Here is a 17,512-nt window from a genome sequence, read left to right as displayed (position 1 = left end):
AGACCTTTACATAAGATTATATAATATCTTTACATAAATTAAAATCATATGTTTGTGTAAGAGCATAATTAACATCACAGTAACAAAGTTAGGCTTTTTTTATTGCAAGAAAGCAAACAGTACTGCATTGAAGTACGACAAAGGTAGCCAGATTTTTTCTTTTCTTTTCTTTTTTATTAATACAAACAGATGCAACAGAATGACAGTATATTACATGCCAGGGAGAAAGACAATAATGTACCTTTTGAACAGATTCACAGTTTTTTTCTTTCTTATTCTTATTCTTTCTTGTAGAGTCAGAAAACAAAGACAAAGTTTTATTTAAATCTTCAAGAAAAGTTTTATAGAAAGGCTGACGCTTGCAAAATTTACATTTATGAATAAAATATTCAGCCAGGAACAAAATAAGATTGAATAAATAATAAATAAATAAACGACTGTATATCCTAGAATAACATTTTCATATTTCAAAGAGAATCAGGAATCATACCACTAACAACACTCAATATGTTTTTTTCCCCAGAGATTCTTAGTATAATCACAATACCAAAAGAGAGGAGACAAACAACAAAGGAAGCCAATTCTTTATGCATGTAAAAGGCTGTAACGCGACGCGACGAGAACACGCCCTCAGAGAGCTGCAGTCACGTGAAGCCTTTAAACTGGCGCCATTTTCTGTGAAGGCTCCTATTCTGCCGCAGTCTGCGTCGCGTCCTGCTGCCTCTCTGTGTTCCAGAAAAACTGAGGTGAGAAATACTGCACTTCTTACAATGGTTTTGGGATAAAATGAAGCGTTTTATTCTGATGTTGCATTATATTGATGTGTAGTTTGCAATGGTGGTTCATTCGTTGTGTTTATACTGTTTTTTTTTTTTTTTATGTACTACTTTGAGAAATTTTAAAGAAAAAGCGTTTTGTTGGCGTTTTGGCGTTGCAACAGCTTTTTTACTTGAAATTCTTCGAATGCAGTTTATGAATGGAGTTAATTCTGTCGGGTTTTATAGGTTTCTTTGTTCCTCTTAAAGCACAACGTGACCTAGTTCTACTGACCTACTTTTCACGCAATCTGTGAAATGTAAAAACGAATTATTTTTCGTTTATTTAACGGGTGTTTTTCATGCGATATTTACAAACTAAGCTCGATAGAGATCTGAAAACGTAAATTAAAAGGGGTTTGATCTGATAAAGCGTGTCTTTGTGGCAAAATGGCTGCAGCACGCTGTGAAGAAGACGGGTAGAAAATGGCGCTTCCTTGTTGCGCACTTTAAAATAACACGGCGCGTGCTAAACCGGGCGGTGAATGAGACTTTTCAAACCTTGTTTTGTTTTACGTTCTACATTTATTTTTTTTTAATCAGTAATTTATCTTATTATAAATGTTCCAGCAGGTGATTCAACATGTCTGACGAGGGAAAGCTCTTCATTGGTGGTCTGAGCTATGATACCACAGAGCAGTCCTTGGAGGAGGCTTTCTCTAAATATGGATCAATTGCCAAAGGTTTGTTTTAAGCAGTTTTTAAATGAAGTTTGTTTAATCTTTCAAAGCTTTATTTTTGATTATGTGGTGTTATTTTTGCTTCAGTTGATGTCATCCGGGACCGTGAGACCGACCGCTCCAGAGGATTTGGCTTTGTGACCTTTGAAAATCCAGAGGATGCAAAGGATGCCATGGCTGCAATGAATGGAAAGGTAAGATCAACACCCTTTAAGGAATGAGAAATTTGTAACCATATGTTTTAAAGTTCACTTCTAGTCCTGAAAAACTAACCATTTTGATGCCTAGATGTGTATTGATTGCTACATTTTAATAGTAAACTGCAGTTCATCAGTCAAATTGGGTGGAGGCCTGAAGTGAGTTTCTAACCATTAAATGCATCTCTCTTTTGCAGTCTGTTGATGGCCGCATGATTCGCGTTGATGAAGCTGGCAAATCTGGTAGACGGTCTGGTGGTTTCAGAGGAGGTTCTGGAGGTGGCAGAGGGTTCTTTAGGGGAGGAAGAGGTAGAGGTTGGTATTATTAATCTTGAATGCAATTGTTCCAACAGATGGCTGCATTTGCATTTGAAGTAGCCTTGACGGCTTGTAATTACCATGACAAAGCTGGTGGCCTACTTGAATGGATGCATCTTGAGTATGTTGGATGGATTTTACTTCATCTGTTTAACTTTTATTTACTTTTTTTGTTATACAGGTGGTGGAGGATATGGTGGAGACCGAAGCTACGGGGGTGACAGAAGCTTTGGTGGCGATCGGGGCTATGGTGGAGGTGACCGATCCTATGGTGGTGGAGATAGAGGCTATGGTGGAGGAGAGAGGAGCTATGGTGGAGGTGACCGATCCTACAGTGGTGGTGGTGGTGGCGGCGGAGGATACTCCAACAGGAGTGGTGGATACTCTGGTGGCAGCGGCGGTGGATACAGGGATAACAGGTGAGGGATTTCATAAGCGTGGAATAATTCTGTACAAGGAACAATTTTATGAATATTGTAACCGTGAGCACTTTAAATATGGCAAATATTACTTTTGGTTTTAGAAGCCAGGGTGGATATGACCGTTCTGGTGGATCCTACAGAGACAGTTACGACAGTTATGGTATGTATTGATTGTTCAGAATTACTAATTTTACTAGATAACTGCACCAATAGATCTCAGACCACTTGTGTTGTTTTAGAATAATGTCTAGACCTAAGCAGAAAGACAAAACTGCCATTTTCGAACTTCTGAGTTCAGTCAACTTGGTTGCCTTTATCTTGGAATTGATGACCACAATCCAAAAAGTCATTTTACAGTTGTAGTGACTAAAGTCGGTTTTGTGCACTTGATCAGAATAGTCCATAAGACCTTGTTGGAAAAGAATCATGTCTTGGTGTCAGTTCACTGTTTGGAAAGGATGTTCACAATGCTCCAGTGCCTTTACACTTTTGCCTACTTCTTGTCCTCAGCTTCACACGAGTAAAAAAAAATCCTGATTGCAAGATCATCCCTTCGCTGGCTGTATATAAAAAGATGCGCTCTTGGAAGACCTTTTTGTTTTTACTTTTTTCTTTACGTTTTGTGTTCTGGTTCAAATGTTCTACTAAAGACAGACTCCTTTTTTTACCGTGTCAAGTATCCGCTGGATGTTCCTCTCATTGAGGAGCTGCCTAATATCCATGAGCATTCACTTCCTGTTAGAATTTCAAGCCCTGTGAGGCTACCTGTATCTGCCATTTTTACCTTGCGACTGTGTATAGATGCTCACAGAGGTTTGAAATTGTCCTTTTGTTTTTCTTTTTAGTGTGTAAGAAACTGTCTCTGAAACCATGCGTGAAAATTGACCTGTCCAACACAGCCTGATAGCTTCTAAAACCAATTTTCTCAAAGATCTTTGGTCCAATTTCTTAATATCGGCTCACTGAAAGTGTTTAGAGGGGCATTTGCATTTAAACAATTTTAAAACGGCACCTGAAATTATTCTAATCTGATCCTCCCAATAGAAGCTTGATAAGCTGTGATGTGTTCTTTATTGCTCCTTGCCACCTCCATTTTGTGATGCATTCCTTTAGTGAAGCAAGGCAGGCATGTTGCATTGGAGTTGTCTCCGGCAAACCTCCTTGATGTTGCTAAAGATTTGTAAATATTCATTATCCAAAGAGTAAACCACTAAAGTTTGTCATTCTGCCTCACGTTAGGACCGATGGCCCAAAGTACTTTACTCTTTGACCAGTCTAAATTTATTTTTTAAAAGTATGCTCTACTGTGGACTGAACTTATCCTCTTAAATGTCAAGATTTTGTTCCTCCTTGGAAAGAAATGTGCTCTGTTCTGTGTATCAACTCCTCAGAATCCTTTTTCTTTTTGTATAAATCTGGCTTCATGAAGCTCATTAAAAAATGGTTGGAAAATGCTCTCCTTTGCCTTTGATATTAAAAAGCTCAATACAAGCCAGGTGAATGTCTTGGAGTGGATAGCTGGGGTTTTAGCATCTGGGATCCTAACTATTTTTCATTAGGCAAATAAAACTTAGTATAGATAAGCTAACAAAGATGAAACATTGCTGTTGTGGTATAGAAAGCCATGGCTCTGTATAATGCTTCATTGGATCCAAGAGTTCTCTGCTAGCAATTACGGAAACCAACAATGTCCTTGGAGAATGAAGTGTTGTGCCTTCCGACTCAAGAATCCTGAGATGAAAGCTGCTCTTGACTAGGTCATTTGTGGAGATAGGCCTGTAATGTGAGGTAAAACCTTTTGCTCTCCTGTACGCATCCTACAACAGTTCTCATTGTCCATGTTTTCTTCGAATGTTGCCTCGACCAGTGATTACATCAAGAATCTGTTCAATCCTGTTCCACAACCCTAAAAAAACACTTCCTCTTCCTCCTTTAAAAAGCTGCATGATGACTTTTTTTTTTTTTTAATAGTGTGCTCGTGTTTGGTGGAAAGTACCTCATGTGGCCTTTGAAATGAGAGATTAAGTCCCTGTTCTGATCGCAAATTTTTGTCTGCACCAACTTTAAAGATTATTTTTGGTCAGTTGTAAGTCACCCTTGTCAAAAGATTAGAAATTTTGAAGATGTAGCTTTTGCCACCTCATCGTCTTGAGTGATTCACTATGGAGACTCGTTTTTTTAAAAACCGTTTGGCCCTTTTATTTTTTTAACATTCACAATTTTGTACCAGTTTTCCGCACTTGTTTAGTCTAGAAGTGTTTGTAGCAACTTATTTTGGAAGATATTTTAAATGCATGATTTGTCTTTATTTGTTGTTTACATCTTCTGTATACTCAAATACCCTTTTATTTTTCAGATTGACTCCCTGGACGTGTTATATTTGAGAACTAGAGGCGCAAGATAACCTTTGATGAAATGACTTCATTTTCATGGCAAAAAACACAAAGAGGTATGGATTTACTTGTCGAATCAAATAAGTTACTATTAGTTTGATGTGGGTAATGGCCAGAAGTTCTGTGAAGATTAAAGGGTTAGTTCACACAAAAATGAAAATTGTCATTAATTACTTGCCCTCATCTCGTTCCAAACCCCCAAGACCTCTGTTCACCTTTGGGTCACAAATTATGATATTTTTGACAAAATCGTGAACTCTTAGACCCTCCCATAGACGGCAAGGATCCTTACACGACCAAGGTCCAGAAACATAGGAAGGAGATCGTTAAAATAATCCATGTGACATCAGTGTTTCAACTAACTTTGAGGATACTTTTTTTGCACAAATGAAAACAATGACTATTCAACAATTCATCTCGTGTGTCACGCGGATACGTTTTCTACGTTGTTTGCACTTTGATCTGAATGTAAACAATGTATCCGTGTGACACAGCTGACACTGAATAGCATGTTTGTTCAGTGAATGCTCCCCAAAGTAGCACCAGGGTGACGCGGAGACGAATTGAATAAATTGTTACTTTTTTGAGCAAGAGAAAACGCACACTCGTAGCTTTGTAAAATTATGGTTGAAGCCCTGATGTCACATGGATTATTTTACCAATGTCTTGCTATGCTTCTGGACCTTGATCTTGATCCTTGCTGTATATGGGAGGGACAGAGAGCTCTCAGATTCCATCAAAAATATCTTCATTGGTGATCCGAAGATGAATGAAGGTATTATGGGTTTAGAACGGGCATCCTCAAATCTGGCCCACTCCTGCAGAGTTTAGCTCTAACCCTAATCAAACACACCCGAGCATGCTAATCGGAGTCTTCAAGATCATTAGAAAATCACAGGTAGGTGAGTTTGATCGGGGTTGGAGCTAAACTCTGCAGCAGATTGGCCCTCCAGGGAAAGATTTGAGGAACCCTGGTTTAGAACGACATGAGGGTGAGTAATTTTTTTTTTTTTTTTTTTTGGGCGAACTGGTTGAATCGTGTTAATTGACTTTCATGCTAGATTTTTTTTATTAGTGATTTACTTTCTAATAAGATCTTGTTACTTGGCTTTGCTTTTTCAGAGCTCATGGAAATCCCTGCTGTGCAGATGAACCCATCTCTCCCAAAAGAAAGCAGAGAAAGTGTCAAAATGCTTGCAAAATGAACAATCAATCTTCCATCTAGATTGAAGTTTATTATTTTGCTGAAAGCAGTATTTCTGTACAAATGTGTTGAATGACAGATCAATTCAATAAAGCTTTTTTTTACGTCCGTTTTGTTCAGTGCTTTGCATCGTTTATTAGCACAGGTTATTTAGTGGCAGTGTTGCAGTACACTTGCCACAAGATGGCAGTGGTGACCAGCTACTGCACAAAGCCCACAGAAAATGAAATGCTTATTAGGCTTTGGTAAATATCCATTGGGCTTTATATTCAAGTTTTCAAATTTACAGATTGAACTTGCATTAAACTGAACAGCTAAAGAACTTTCTCCAGCTTGCCCTTTGTAGACTTTTTTTTATTTATTTTATTATTATTATTCTTAAGAGCAACCATGTTTTTCTTTTATCAATTTATTACTTTGTTTAATTCAGTTTATGGTTTAATCATGACTTTAAACCATTTATGCACTCATATTACTGATCTGTTCATTGATCATTCGTTTTTTTCTGTTGCAGTTTAATCTTATGGTTGTATGGGTTTAGGGGATATGTCTTCACAAGAAACAGAAGCGTGTCTTAATTTCAAGGTTCTTAATTTAATGCGATAATGTTGTGAAGCAGTAATTTTCCATTGCAATATCTTGCTATATAAAAAGTCTGAGCATTGAAGCCTTAGCAAAAACGAGTATTCAATAAAATTGTCATCTCCTTTCTGCTCTTCCCTGGCATCCTCAGTCGAGCTTTTGGTTGAATGGAGACTTAATATGGATTTAGGTACTAGGCCAAATGCAGTAAAACAATTTTAGGTACTAGACAAGACTTTATTGGGTTTTGGGTACCAGACAAAACACTGTTGATAGGTTTTGGTATTTGGGGTCGGCAGGGGTTGGATCTAATGTTCCTGGTGTGGAGACTTGATCTAATATTTTTGGCATGTCAGGTGACATGATGTGATGAATCCATGAAAGGTAGTGGGAAATATGAGTGTATCCTGTGAGTAATCTGCATTTCCCTTGTTTTTGGAAAATGACACAATTCCCTGTGCAACACCTCCACAAACAAGTGGACCCCCAGAATGTCCCTGTGGATTATGTCATTAGATTATTAGTATATTAAAATGCACTGATACGCTTTGTAATTTGTGAGTGGTGCATCTTGAAATACCTGTGTTGGTCCAGTTGATCCCTCAGTGCACAGAGTATCAGCCACGCCACAGTTTTCAGAGTCTATCAGAGTCACGTTTGCTTCTTTGAGCACATTTGAAGGAGACTCGTGATGGTATTCCTTCCAGCCCCAACCCATGACCATGCAGTCCTTTGAGATTGCTTCATTCTCAGTTTTTGGAAAAGTTATAGTCTTCACACTTTTGTTAAAAGTTGCTGGGGCTTTGAGCTGAAAAAGAGGATGCAAAGCTCTCATTTGAATTAAAAGCACCTATATTTGCAGGTATTTTTTTTTTACATTTTTCTTGAATTTTAAAGTTGAGCAAAAGTCTATTCTGTAAATGTCAACCATTTCCTACCATGAAAGGCCATTGTTCTAGTTGTGATGGTAATGAAACTGTTCAGCATTATGTATTACCTTTAGGAGCATGATGTCATGCCCATTTCGCTTCGTAGTGAATTTTGGATGTGGATATGGATGTACCTCTACACCATCAGGTAAAAGGTTGGTGTCATCGACCCCCAAATATACCATAAGATGACTATAAATAACCAAATATATGGCACATTTACAAGATATTATTAATATGACTGCACTGATACCAACAGAGAACAAAACTTCTTAAACTGAATTACGCTGAATAATGATTATTGTTTTCTGTAGAGATGCTTTAAAGCTGAATCACATCTTGTAACATCGACAGTTATTAAATTCAATCGAATCAACATTGGAATGACTTTATATTAATAATGACATTGTAGCCTTCTGTAGTACTGCTTATAGCTGAATTGAACTCCTTTCAAAATTGATGAAATTTACACTGTTATTAAACTGAACTGAATAACGACACTATTACTGCAACATTTTTATCATCTCCATAACTTAGTTTGCATAACTGAGTTTACATGCTTTCTGATAAAATTATTTAATATGACAATTTAACCTACCTTTGTTTACAGTGGGCGGCTGTCATCACATAATCTTCTCTTACCAAAAAACCACTACATGCTGCTTTTGATACTTTGCCACGAATGTAGACCATGTAGGGTCGACTGTGTGGAGCTTTACTGGAGTATGTGGAGACTTTACCACCAGCGATGCCATCATGTATGAAGAAACGGGGGAAAAAAGAGATTTGTTCAATGAAATGACAGCATATTCTAAACAAAGTCTGGTATTATTCAAAGTCTATTCGTTTTTTTTTTAATCTTTTCTTTGTTCCCTGCTTCTATTCCCTGGCTTCCCTAGTCAACATTTTGGCTGATAGATGATTTAATACAGTTTTGGATTCTAGACGAAATGCAGTAAAAATGCACTGATTTTGGGTACCAGACAAGACTTGTTGTTTATCAGGTTTAGGGATCCAACGTCCAGGGGTTGGATCTAATGTTCCTGGTGTGGAGACTTGATCTAATATTTTTGGCATGTCAGGTGACATGATGTGATGAATCCATGAAAGGTAGTGGGAAATATGAGTGTATCCTGTGAGGTAATCTGCATTTCTCTTGTTTTTGGAAAATGAAATAATTCCCTGTGCAACACCTCCACAAACAAGTGGACCCCCAGAGTCTCCCTGTGGATTATATCATTTGATTATTAGTATATCGCAATGACACTGGTACACCATAGATAATAATTTGTGAGTGGTGCATCTTCAAATACCTGTGTTGGTCCAGTTGATCCCTCAGAGCACAGAGTATCAGCCACGCCACAGTTTTCAGAGTCTATCAGAGTCACGATTGCTTCTTTGAGCACATTTGAAGGAGTCTCGTGATGGTATTCCTTCCAGCCCCAACCCATGACCATGCAGTCCTTTGAGATTGCTTCATTCTCAGTTTTTGGAAAAGTTATAGTCTTCACAGTGTTGCTCAAAGTTGCTGGGGTTTTGAGCTGAAAGAGAAGATGCAGAGTTCTCTTGAATTAATAGCACCTATATTTCTTGCAGTTTTTTCTGAATTGTTCTTAAATTTTAAAGTTGAGCAAAAGTCTATTCTGTAAATGTCAACCATTTCCTACCATGAAAGGCCATTGTTCTAGTTGGTAATGAAACTGTTCAGCATTATGTATTACCTTTAGGAGCATGATGTCATGCTCTGCTCTCCTCATATTGAATCTTGGATGTGGATATGGATCTACCTCTACACCGGCAGGTAAAAAGTTGGTGTCATCGACCCCCAAATATGCCATAAGATGACTAAAAATTACAAGAACAAATATATCATACAGGCCAGGTTTACAATATTTACAAAGTTATTAATAAATATTTATAAAACAGCGATATGACTGCCACTTCGGATGTCAGAAGTCACCAATGTAAAAGACACTCAATGTTCAGGAATATTGATATGACTGCACACTGACACCAATGGATGACAACAAAACTTAAACTGAATTAAGCTGAATGATGACTATTGTTTTCTGTAGAGCTGCGTTATGGCTGAATCATTTACAACATCAACCCTGTTATTAAACTGCAACTAAGTTGAATCAGCATGAGTGACTTTAGATTAATAACAACTTTGCAGCCCTCTGTAGAACTGCTTATAGCTGAATTTAACTTGTTTCAAAATCGATTAAATTTACACTGCAAAATTTGCATCGTCTCCATAATTGAGTTTGCATAACTGATTTTATTTTCCTGTTTATTACTGTGAAGCTTCTTTGTCAGTTTGTACACTCTTTCTGATAAAAATTATAAAATATGGCAATTTCACCTACCTTTGTTTACAGTGGGCGGCTGTCATCACAAAATCCTCTCTTACCAAAAAACCACAACATGCTTGTTTTGATACCTTGTCACGAATGTAGACCATGTAGGGTCGACTGTGGGAAATTGAGACTTTACCACCAGCGATGTATGAAGAAACATAAAAAGAGATTAGTTCTATAAAATGACAGCATATTCTGAGCACTGAAACCTGCAACTAATATTATTCAATAAAGCATGTTCGTTTTTTTGTCTTTACTTTGTCTCCTGCTGTCTTCTATCTGGCTTCCTCAGTTCACTTTTTGGCTGATAGAACATTTAATAGAGTTTTGGGTTCTAGACTAAATTAAGTAAAAATGCACTTATTTTGGGTACCAGATAAGATTTGGAGTTTATCAGGTTTTGTAGTCCAGTGTCTTGAAGTTGCATCTAATGTTCCTGGCCTGGAGACTTGATCTAACATTTTTGGGATCTCAGATGACATCTTGTTGTCATGAATCCATGAAAGGTAGTGGGAAATATGAGTGTACCCCATGAGGTGGTCTGTATTTCCATTGTCTTTGGAAAATGACACAATTCCCTGTGCAACACCTCCACAAACAAGTGGACCTCCACCATCTCCCTGTGGATTATATCATTTGATTATTAGTATATCAAAATGCACTGATACTGATACACCATAGATAATAATTTGTGAGTGGTGCAACTTGAAATACCCGTGCTGGTCCAGTTGATCCCTCAGTGCACAGAGTATCAGCCGTGCCACAGTTTTCAGAGTCTATCAGAGTCACGATTGCTTCTTTGAGCACATTTGAAGGAGTCTCGTGATGGTATTCCTTCCAGCCCCAACCCATGACCATGCAGTCCTTTGAGATTGCTTCATTCTCAGGTTTTGGCAAAGTAATAGTACTCACAGTTTTGCTCAAAGTTGCTGGGGTTTTGAGCTGAAAGAGAAGATGCAGAGTTCTTGCTTGAATTAATAGCACCTATATTTCTAGCAGTTTTTTCTGAATTGTTCTTAAATTTTAAAGTTGAGCAAAAGTCTGTTCTGCAAATGTCAACCAGTTCCTACCATGAAAGACTGTTTTTAGGCATGATGCTAATGAAATTGTTCAGTATTATGTATCACCTTTAGAAGCATAATGTCATGGTCTGGTCTCCTCATATTGAATCTTGGATGTGGAAAGGGATCTACCTCTACACCGTCAGGTAAATGTCTGGTGTCATCGACCCCCAAATAGACCATAAGATTGCTAAAAATGTCCAAATAAATATAATTATCGTAAAGGCCAGACAAAATGAGCAGGATATATTTACAATACAAATATATGACTCACTCTGGATACTGTACTGATACCAAGATATGAGAACAAAACTTGAACTGAATTAGTAAAGTCACGTCACCTCTATTTATATAGCGCTTTTAACAATGCAAATTGTGTCAAAGCAGCTTTACAGTATCAAATAGGAAAATAGTGTCAATAATGCAAAAGGACAATAGTAAACACTCAATTTTCAGTTAAAGGCAGTTCATCGTTGAATTCAGCGATGTCATCGTCCAGCTCAGTTCAGTTTATATAGTATCTGTGCAATCAAGTCGACGATATCGCTGGAAATTAAGTGTACCCAACTTATCGAATTAAGAATTAAGCTGAATAATGTCTATTGTAGCTGAATCACATCTTCCAACATTGACACCACTGCACTGAACTGAATCAACATTGAAGTGAGTTGAGCTGCAGCCTTCCGTGGAACTGTTGGATTAGCTAAATTAAACTTGTTTCAATATAGATGAAATTCACACTGTTATTAAACTGAACTGAGCCAACACCAAACTGTATACACTTTTTTATAAAATTGTAAAATATGATAATTTCACCTACTGTTGCCTACAGTGGGCAGCTGTCAACACATAATCCTCTCTTACCAAAAAACCACCACATGCTTGTTTTGTAAACTTGTCACGAATGTAGACCATGTAGGGTCGATTGTGAGGAATGGAGACTTTACCACCAACAATGCCATGTATGAAGAAACCTAAAATAGAGGGTAACACTTTACAATAAGGTGTCATTTATTAACATTAGTTAATGTATTAACTAAATGAACAAACAATGAACAATGCATTTATTGCACTATTTATTAATCTTTGTTAATGTTAGTTAATGAAAATACAGTTGTTCATTGTTTATTCATGTTAGTTCACAGCGCATTAACTAATGTTAACAAACACAACTTGTGATTTTAATAATGCATTAGTAAATGCTGAAATTAATATTAACTAAGATTAGTAAATGCTGTAGAAGTATTTTTCATTCTTAGTTCATGTTTACTAATGTTGTTAACTAATGTTAACTAATTAACCTTATTGTAAAGTGTTACCAAAAAGAGTTTAGTTCTGTAACTATTCAACAGAATATTCTGAGAAACAGCCTGTTGTAATTACTAAAGTAGACTGGACATGATTACCTGGGGTGCAGGAACGCAGCAGTAGCAGACAAGTGACATGCCAAAGGATGCTCATTGTAGACACCTCAGTTACAATCAATGTGCACCACAGAGATGTTGGGCTCTGCTTTTATAGACATTCAAGCAACCCACACCCAGAAGATAACAGCACTAGGGGCAGTCTTGATAGTTGTGAGAATTTCATTATCTGTAATTTTTAAAACTTCTGGAACCTCAATTACTGTAATTTGTATAGTGGCCACTTTGTCAGGTTACCTTAACAAATAACCTGAAGTCTTTGTGGCATGGATTTAGCAAGGTGCTGGATTTGTTTTTATTTTGTTTTTTGTAGAAAGTCTGGTCTCTGTTGAGATGGTAGCATGAGACAGTTGCTGCAGATTTATTAGCTGCACATTCATGATGTCAATCAGCCCTTTCTCCACATCCCAAAGGTACTCTTTTGAGACCTGGAGACTCTGGAAGGTGTCAGAGTACACTGAACCTCTCGAGTGCGCGTGCATGTTTTTATGCGCTGAATGTTCTCGGTGCTTCCTTGTTGCTCAAGGCATTTCACGACTTATTCAAGTGTCCTCATCTCTTGTGGTGATAGAGGATTTCTGACATTTAACCTCTTTGTACGACTTTTCAAAGTTGTTAGAGTCCTCCTTACAAAGGTGGAGATTACAGGTCAGTTTGCTTGAATTAACTGCTTGACAACCATTAATTGTCTATTTTATTTAAGATGCATGATTTTAATTCTCAGTGTGTTCATTTATTAGCATTAGCATCTTTCTGATAAGACCTTTTTAACTTGATTGTGCTATATTTTGCTGAAAGTGGTGATTCTGTAGAAAGGTGTTCATTTTAAAGTCTTGTGAATTCCATGAATTTTCTTTACAGTATTTCGTCCAGTACTTTGCATTGCAGGTTTATTAGCATAGAGTTTTTCCAGGTTAGTTCTAGTAGTGATACAGTGCACTTTGTAGCCAGCTACTGCACAAATACTCAAGTAGATTTTAGCCACAGAAAATAACATTCTTATTAGACTTGTGTGAAAGGGTTACAAATTAGCCTTTATTTTAAATTCACACATTTAATGTCACACATGATTGGTGTAAAAATAAAACCAGACATAAATGATAGAACTTGCATTGAACCAGACAACTAAATCCAGCTTTAGAATTTATCCAGCTTGCCTTTCCATGTTTCATATTGCTGCTGAGTAGGTGGTTTCATGTTGTCATGAATCCATGAAAGGTAGTGGGAAATATGAGTGTACCCCATGAGGTGGTCTGTATTTCCATTGTCTTTGGAAAATGACACAATTCCCTGTGCAACACCTCCACAAACAAGTGGACCCCCAGAGTCTCCCTGTGGATTATATCATTTGATTATTAGTATATCACAATGACACTGATACACCATAGATAAATTTGTGAGTGGTGCATCTTCAAATACCTGTGCTGGTCCAGTTGATCCCTCAGAGCACAGAGTATCAGCCACGCCACAGTTTTCAGAGTCTATCAGAGTCACGATTGCTTCTTTGAGCACATTTGAAGGAGACTCGTGATGGTATTCCTTCCAGCCCCAACCCATGACCATGCAGTCCTTTGAGATTGCTTCATTCTCAGGTTTTGGCAAAGCCACAGTACTCACATTTTTGTTCAAAGTTGCTGGGGTTTTGAGCTGAAAGAGAAGATGCAGAGTTCTTGCTTCAGTTGATAACCACTATATTTCATTCAGTGTTTTTAAAGATTTTAAGCTGAGCAAAAGTATATTTGGTAAATGTTAACAATTTCGTATCACAAAAGAATGTTTTTTAAGCATAATCCCAATTAAATTGTTCAATCTTATGTATTACCTTTAGAAGCATAATGTCATGGTCTGGTCTCCTCATATTGAATTTTGGATGTGGAAAGGGATCTACCTCTACACCGTCAGGTAAACAGTTGGTGTCATGAACCCCCAAATATACCATAAGATGACTAAAAAATAAATAAATAAATTGATATCGTAGAGGCCAGAGTTACAATATGATTAATATATATTTACAAGAAAGACATGACTGCCACTTTGGATGTTAAATGTCACTAATCTAAAAAAAAACACTTAATGTTCAGTAATATTACCTGTATGTCTGCACTGATGCCAATGGATGAGAACAAAACTTGAACTGAATTAAACTGGATAATAACACAAGAGCTGCTTTATAGCTGAATCACATCAACCTTGTCATTAAACTGTAACTAAGTTGAATCAACATTGAAGTGATATTGCTGCCTTCTGTAGAGCTGATTATAGCTGAATTAAACTTGTTTCAAAAATAAACTTTACACTGTAATTGATCTGAACTGCACCAACACTGAGCTGCCTATTGTCTTTTTAGAGCTGCTTGCAACAGAATTTGAATCGTCTCTATAAAAACTGAGTTTGCCATAATTTATTCGGATATTTTCCTGTTTGTTACTGTAAAGCTGAAATTATCTGTATTGTATAAAGCGCTACAGAAATGAAAGCCACTTGACATTTTTCATACAGTTGTAGACAATGAGTGCCTGCACTTAGTCAGTTTGTATACTCTAATTTATTTCTGATTTTCAGATTTAAAAAATTGTAAAATATGAAGAATTCACCTACTGTTGCCTGCAGTGGGCAGCTGTCAACACATAATCCTCTCTTACCAAAAAACCACCACACGCTTGTTTTGTAAACTTGTCACGAATGTAGACCATGTAGGGTCGACTGTGAGGAACGGAGACTTTACCACCAACAATGCCATCCTGCATGGAGAAACCTAAAAAAGAGTTTAGTCCTGTTCAATAGCATATTCTGGGACATATTCTGTAAAAACAAAAATGACTGCTGCCACGATTAGTTATCATAACTTAGTTGAATTTTTAGGTAACTTTAGTTAATTTGGATATTTAAGTTATCTCAACAAAATAAAAGGAAAATTTAAGGTAACTAATTGCAGCAACTTTTTTTTATAATGAGATTGTTGTAATTACTAAAGTAGACTGGACATGATTACCTGGGGCGCAGGAACGCAGCAGTAGCAGACAAGTGACATGCCACAGGATACTCATTGTAGACAGCTCAGTTACACTCAATGTGCATCACAAAGATGTTGGGCTCTGCTTTTATAGAGAGATTCAAGAATCCCACACCCAGAAGATAACAGCAGAAGCTGCAGCATGCTCTGCATCCGGATCAGTTTCACATTTAAAGGGGGAGTTGATCACAGGTCAGTGATTATCATCAGCTTTCGTTGTTTCACAACTAATGCTTTGGTGATATATCAGAACTTCATTATCTGTAATGTTTGCAGCTTCTGGTACTTTGACTACCAAAATTCATGACCATTTTTTATGCATAGTCGCCACTTGAGGTACAACTACCAACCTCTATGTCCTGAGAACAACCTGATTTCTTTGTGGCATGGATTTAGTAAGGGGTTGGAAATATTTTTTTTAGATATTCTGGTCTCTGTTGAGATGGTAGCATGATACAATTTCTGCAGATTTATGAGCTGCACATTCATGATGTGAATCTGCCCTTTCTCCACATCCCAAAGGGGCTCTTGAGATCTGAAGACTGTGGAAGGTGTCGGAGTACACTGAACCTCTCGAGTGTGCGTGCATGTTTTTTTGCACTAAATTATTGGTGCTTCCTTGTTGTTCAAGATGTTTCACAACTTATTCAAGTGTCAAGTTGTGGTGGTAAAGACTCTCTGACATTTAACCTCTTTTTGCAACTTTTCAAGATTTTTGGAGTCCTTACAAATGTGGAGATTACAGGTGTCAGTTGGGGGTGGGGGCGTTTAAATGCTTGATTTTTGTTGTTATTGTTGTTGTTTTCTCCATCTTCCATATAGTATAAAACGGCGTTTTATTTCGGACTGACTCCCAGGATGTGTTGCATTTGAAATCTAGAGGTGCAACCTGACCTTTGTGGTAAAATGACTTAATTTTAATTGCAAAAGTATCCATTTACTTGTGGATTCGAATCAATGACTAATAGTTTGATGTGGGTAATGGCCAGATGTTCTGTTAGAAAAATATTTAGCAAATTGATTTCCTCAAACAATGATTGTTTGTGGTATTAGAGACATTTTGTGTAGCTGCTTGAGTAGCATTAATTGGCTATATTGTTTCAGATGCATGATTTTTATTCTTAATTTGTTACAAACCGAATTCCGGAAATGTTGGGACGTTTTTTAAATTTGAATAAAATGAAAACTAAAAGAATTTCAAATCACATGAGCCAATATTTTATTCACAATAGAACATAGATAACATAACAAATGTTTAAAAGGAGAATGTACAAAATGAGCTCATTTCAAATTTGATGCCTGCTACAGGTCTCAAAAAAGTTGGCACGGGGGCAACAAAGGGCTTAAAAAGCAAGACATTTTGAAAAGATTCAGCTGGGAGAACATCTAGCAATTAATTAAGTTAATTGACATTAGGTCTGTAACATGATTAGCTATAAAAGCGATGTCTTAGAGAGGCAGAGTCAAGATGGGCAGTAAAGATGGGCAGAGGCTCTCCAATCTGTGAAAGAGTGCTTAAAAGATTGTGGAATACTTTAAAAACAACGTTGCTCAAAGTCAAATTGCAAAAGCTTTGGAAATCTCATCATCGACAGTGCATAACATCATCAAAAGATTCAGAGAAACTGGAGAAATCTCTGAGCGTAAGGGACAAGGCCGAAGACCTTTGTTGGATGCCCATGGTCTTCTGGCCCTCAGACGACACTACATCACTCATCGGCATGATTCTGTCATTGACATTACTAAATGGGCCCAGGAATACTTCCAGAAATCACTGTCAGTAAACACAATCCACCGTGCCATCTGCAGATGCCAACTAAAGCTCTATCACGCAAAAAAGAAGCCATATGTGAACATGGTCCAGAAGCGCCGTCATGTCCTGTGGGCTAAGGCTAATATAAAGTGGAAAAGTGTTCTATGGTCAGACGAGTCCAAATTTGACATTCTTGTTGGAAATCACGGACGCCTTGTCCTCCGGGCTAAAGAGGAGGGCGACCTTCCAGCGTGCTCTCAGCGTTCAGTTCAAAAGCCAGCATCTCTGATGGTATGGGGGTGCATAAGTGCATACGGTATGGGCACCTTCCATGTTTTGGAAGACACTATGAATGCTGAAA

General features: G+C 37.4%; 4 protein-coding genes across 10 annotated transcripts; 1 reads left to right on the top strand and 3 right to left on the bottom strand.

Annotated features, from left to right (window-relative positions):
- Positions 1–589: 589 nt before the first annotated feature.
- Positions 590–6,137, top strand: cirbpb (cold inducible RNA binding protein b). 6 transcript variants are annotated; one of them, XM_058760191.1, is made up of 8 exons: positions 590–746; positions 1,386–1,498; positions 1,583–1,689; positions 1,890–2,007; positions 2,192–2,429; positions 2,534–2,592; positions 2,943–4,881; positions 5,948–6,137. In XM_058760191.1, exons 2-7 carry the CDS (start codon positions 1,399–1,401, stop codon positions 2,954–2,956), a joined length of 636 nt encoding a protein of 211 aa, XP_058616174.1. In that variant the 5' UTR covers positions 590–746; positions 1,386–1,398; the 3' UTR covers positions 2,957–4,881; positions 5,948–6,137. The 6 variants fall into 6 exon arrangements, with proteins under 6 accessions (XP_058616174.1, XP_058616175.1, XP_058616176.1 ...); XM_058760192.1 differs by having other exon boundaries at positions 595–746; positions 1,389–1,498; positions 1,890–2,001; XM_058760193.1 differs by having other exon boundaries at positions 595–746; positions 1,389–1,498; positions 4,789–4,881.
- A 261-nt stretch (positions 6,138–6,398) lies between these two features.
- On the bottom strand, positions 6,399–10,052 carry LOC131530078 (mast cell protease 1A-like). 2 transcript variants are annotated; one of them, XM_058760189.1, is made up of 7 exons: positions 9,910–9,993; positions 8,854–9,385; positions 8,521–8,764; positions 8,139–8,274; positions 7,609–7,732; positions 7,192–7,419; positions 6,399–7,108 (listed from the first exon to the last, which is right to left on the bottom strand). In XM_058760189.1, the coding sequence occupies exons 2-7, from the start codon at positions 8,995–8,997 to the stop codon at positions 6,947–6,949; spliced, it is 1,038 nt and encodes a 345-aa protein (XP_058616172.1). In that variant the 5' UTR covers positions 8,998–9,385; positions 9,910–9,993; the 3' UTR covers positions 6,399–6,946. The 2 variants fall into 2 exon arrangements, with proteins under 2 accessions (XP_058616172.1, XP_058616171.1); XM_058760188.1 differs by having other exon boundaries at positions 8,854–10,052.
- On the bottom strand, positions 9,023–12,443 carry LOC131531008 (mast cell protease 1A-like). Its single transcript, XM_058761556.1, has 6 exons — positions 12,368–12,443; positions 11,782–11,935; positions 11,028–11,151; positions 10,615–10,842; positions 10,274–10,520; positions 9,023–9,081 (listed from the first exon to the last, which is right to left on the bottom strand). The coding sequence occupies exons 1-6, from the start codon at positions 12,420–12,422 to the stop codon at positions 9,023–9,025; spliced, it is 867 nt and encodes a 288-aa protein (XP_058617539.1). The 5' UTR covers positions 12,423–12,443.
- Positions 12,444–13,409: 966 nt separating this feature from the next.
- On the bottom strand, positions 13,410–15,453 carry LOC131530880 (granzyme G-like). The gene is made up of 5 exons (XM_058761372.1): positions 15,378–15,453; positions 14,984–15,140; positions 14,208–14,331; positions 13,805–14,032; positions 13,410–13,717 (listed from the first exon to the last, which is right to left on the bottom strand). Exons 1-5 carry the CDS (start codon positions 15,430–15,432, stop codon positions 13,523–13,525), a joined length of 759 nt encoding a protein of 252 aa, XP_058617355.1. The 5' UTR covers positions 15,433–15,453; the 3' UTR covers positions 13,410–13,522.
- Between the last annotated feature and the right edge of the window lie 2,059 nt (positions 15,454–17,512).

The sequence above is a fragment of the Onychostoma macrolepis genome, chromosome 22, assembly GCF_012432095.1.
Source record: "Onychostoma macrolepis isolate SWU-2019 chromosome 22, ASM1243209v1, whole genome shotgun sequence".
Taxonomy (NCBI): domain Eukaryota; kingdom Metazoa; phylum Chordata; class Actinopteri; order Cypriniformes; family Cyprinidae; genus Onychostoma; species Onychostoma macrolepis.
This window is presented reverse-complemented; position numbering and strand designations above follow the sequence as displayed.

Bases quoted from the DNA above. Each gene is read 5' to 3' on its own strand.
- LOC131530880 (XM_058761372.1), bottom strand. From the start codon at position 15,432: ATGAGTATCCTGTGGCATGTCACTTGTCTGCTACTGCTGCGTTCCTGC. The intron at 15,141-15,377 runs GTAATCATGTCC...ACTCTTTTTTAG, and splicing joins GCTGCGTTCCTGCGCCCCAG to GTTTCTCCATGCAGGATGGC. The intron at 13,718-13,804 runs GTATTTGAAGAT...TATAATCCACAG, and splicing joins GATCAACTGGACCAGCACAG to GGAGACTCTGGGGGTCCACT.
- LOC131531008 (XM_058761556.1), bottom strand. From the start codon at position 12,422: ATGAGCATCCTTTGGCATGTCACTTGTCTGCTACTGCTGCGTTCCTGC. The intron at 11,152-11,781 runs GTAGGTGAAATT...GGACATTTTTAG, and splicing joins GCTGCCCACTGTAGGCAACA to CAATCTTATGGTCTATTTGG. The intron at 10,843-11,027 runs GTGATACATAAT...CTTCTCTTTCAG, and splicing joins ATGACATTATGCTTCTAAAG to CTCAAAACCCCAGCAACTTT.
- LOC131530078 (XM_058760188.1), bottom strand. From the start codon at position 8,997: ATGGTCATGGGTTGGGGCTGGAAGGAATACCATCACGAGACTCCTTCA. The intron at 8,275-8,520 runs GTACCCAAAATC...CTGGTGGTAAAG, and splicing joins TAAACAACAAGTCTTGTCTG to TCTCCACATACTCCAGTAAA. The intron at 7,109-7,191 runs GTATTTCAAGAT...CATAATCCACAG, and splicing joins GATCAACTGGACCAACACAG to GGACATTCTGGGGGTCCACT.
- cirbpb (XM_058760191.1), top strand. From the start codon at position 1,399: ATGTCTGACGAGGGAAAGCTCTTCATTGGTGGTCTGAGCTATGATACC. The intron at 1,690-1,889 runs GTAAGATCAACA...TCTCTTTTGCAG, and splicing joins TGGCTGCAATGAATGGAAAG to TCTGTTGATGGCCGCATGAT. The intron at 2,430-2,533 runs GTGAGGGATTTC...TTTTGGTTTTAG, and splicing joins GGTGGATACAGGGATAACAG to AAGCCAGGGTGGATATGACC.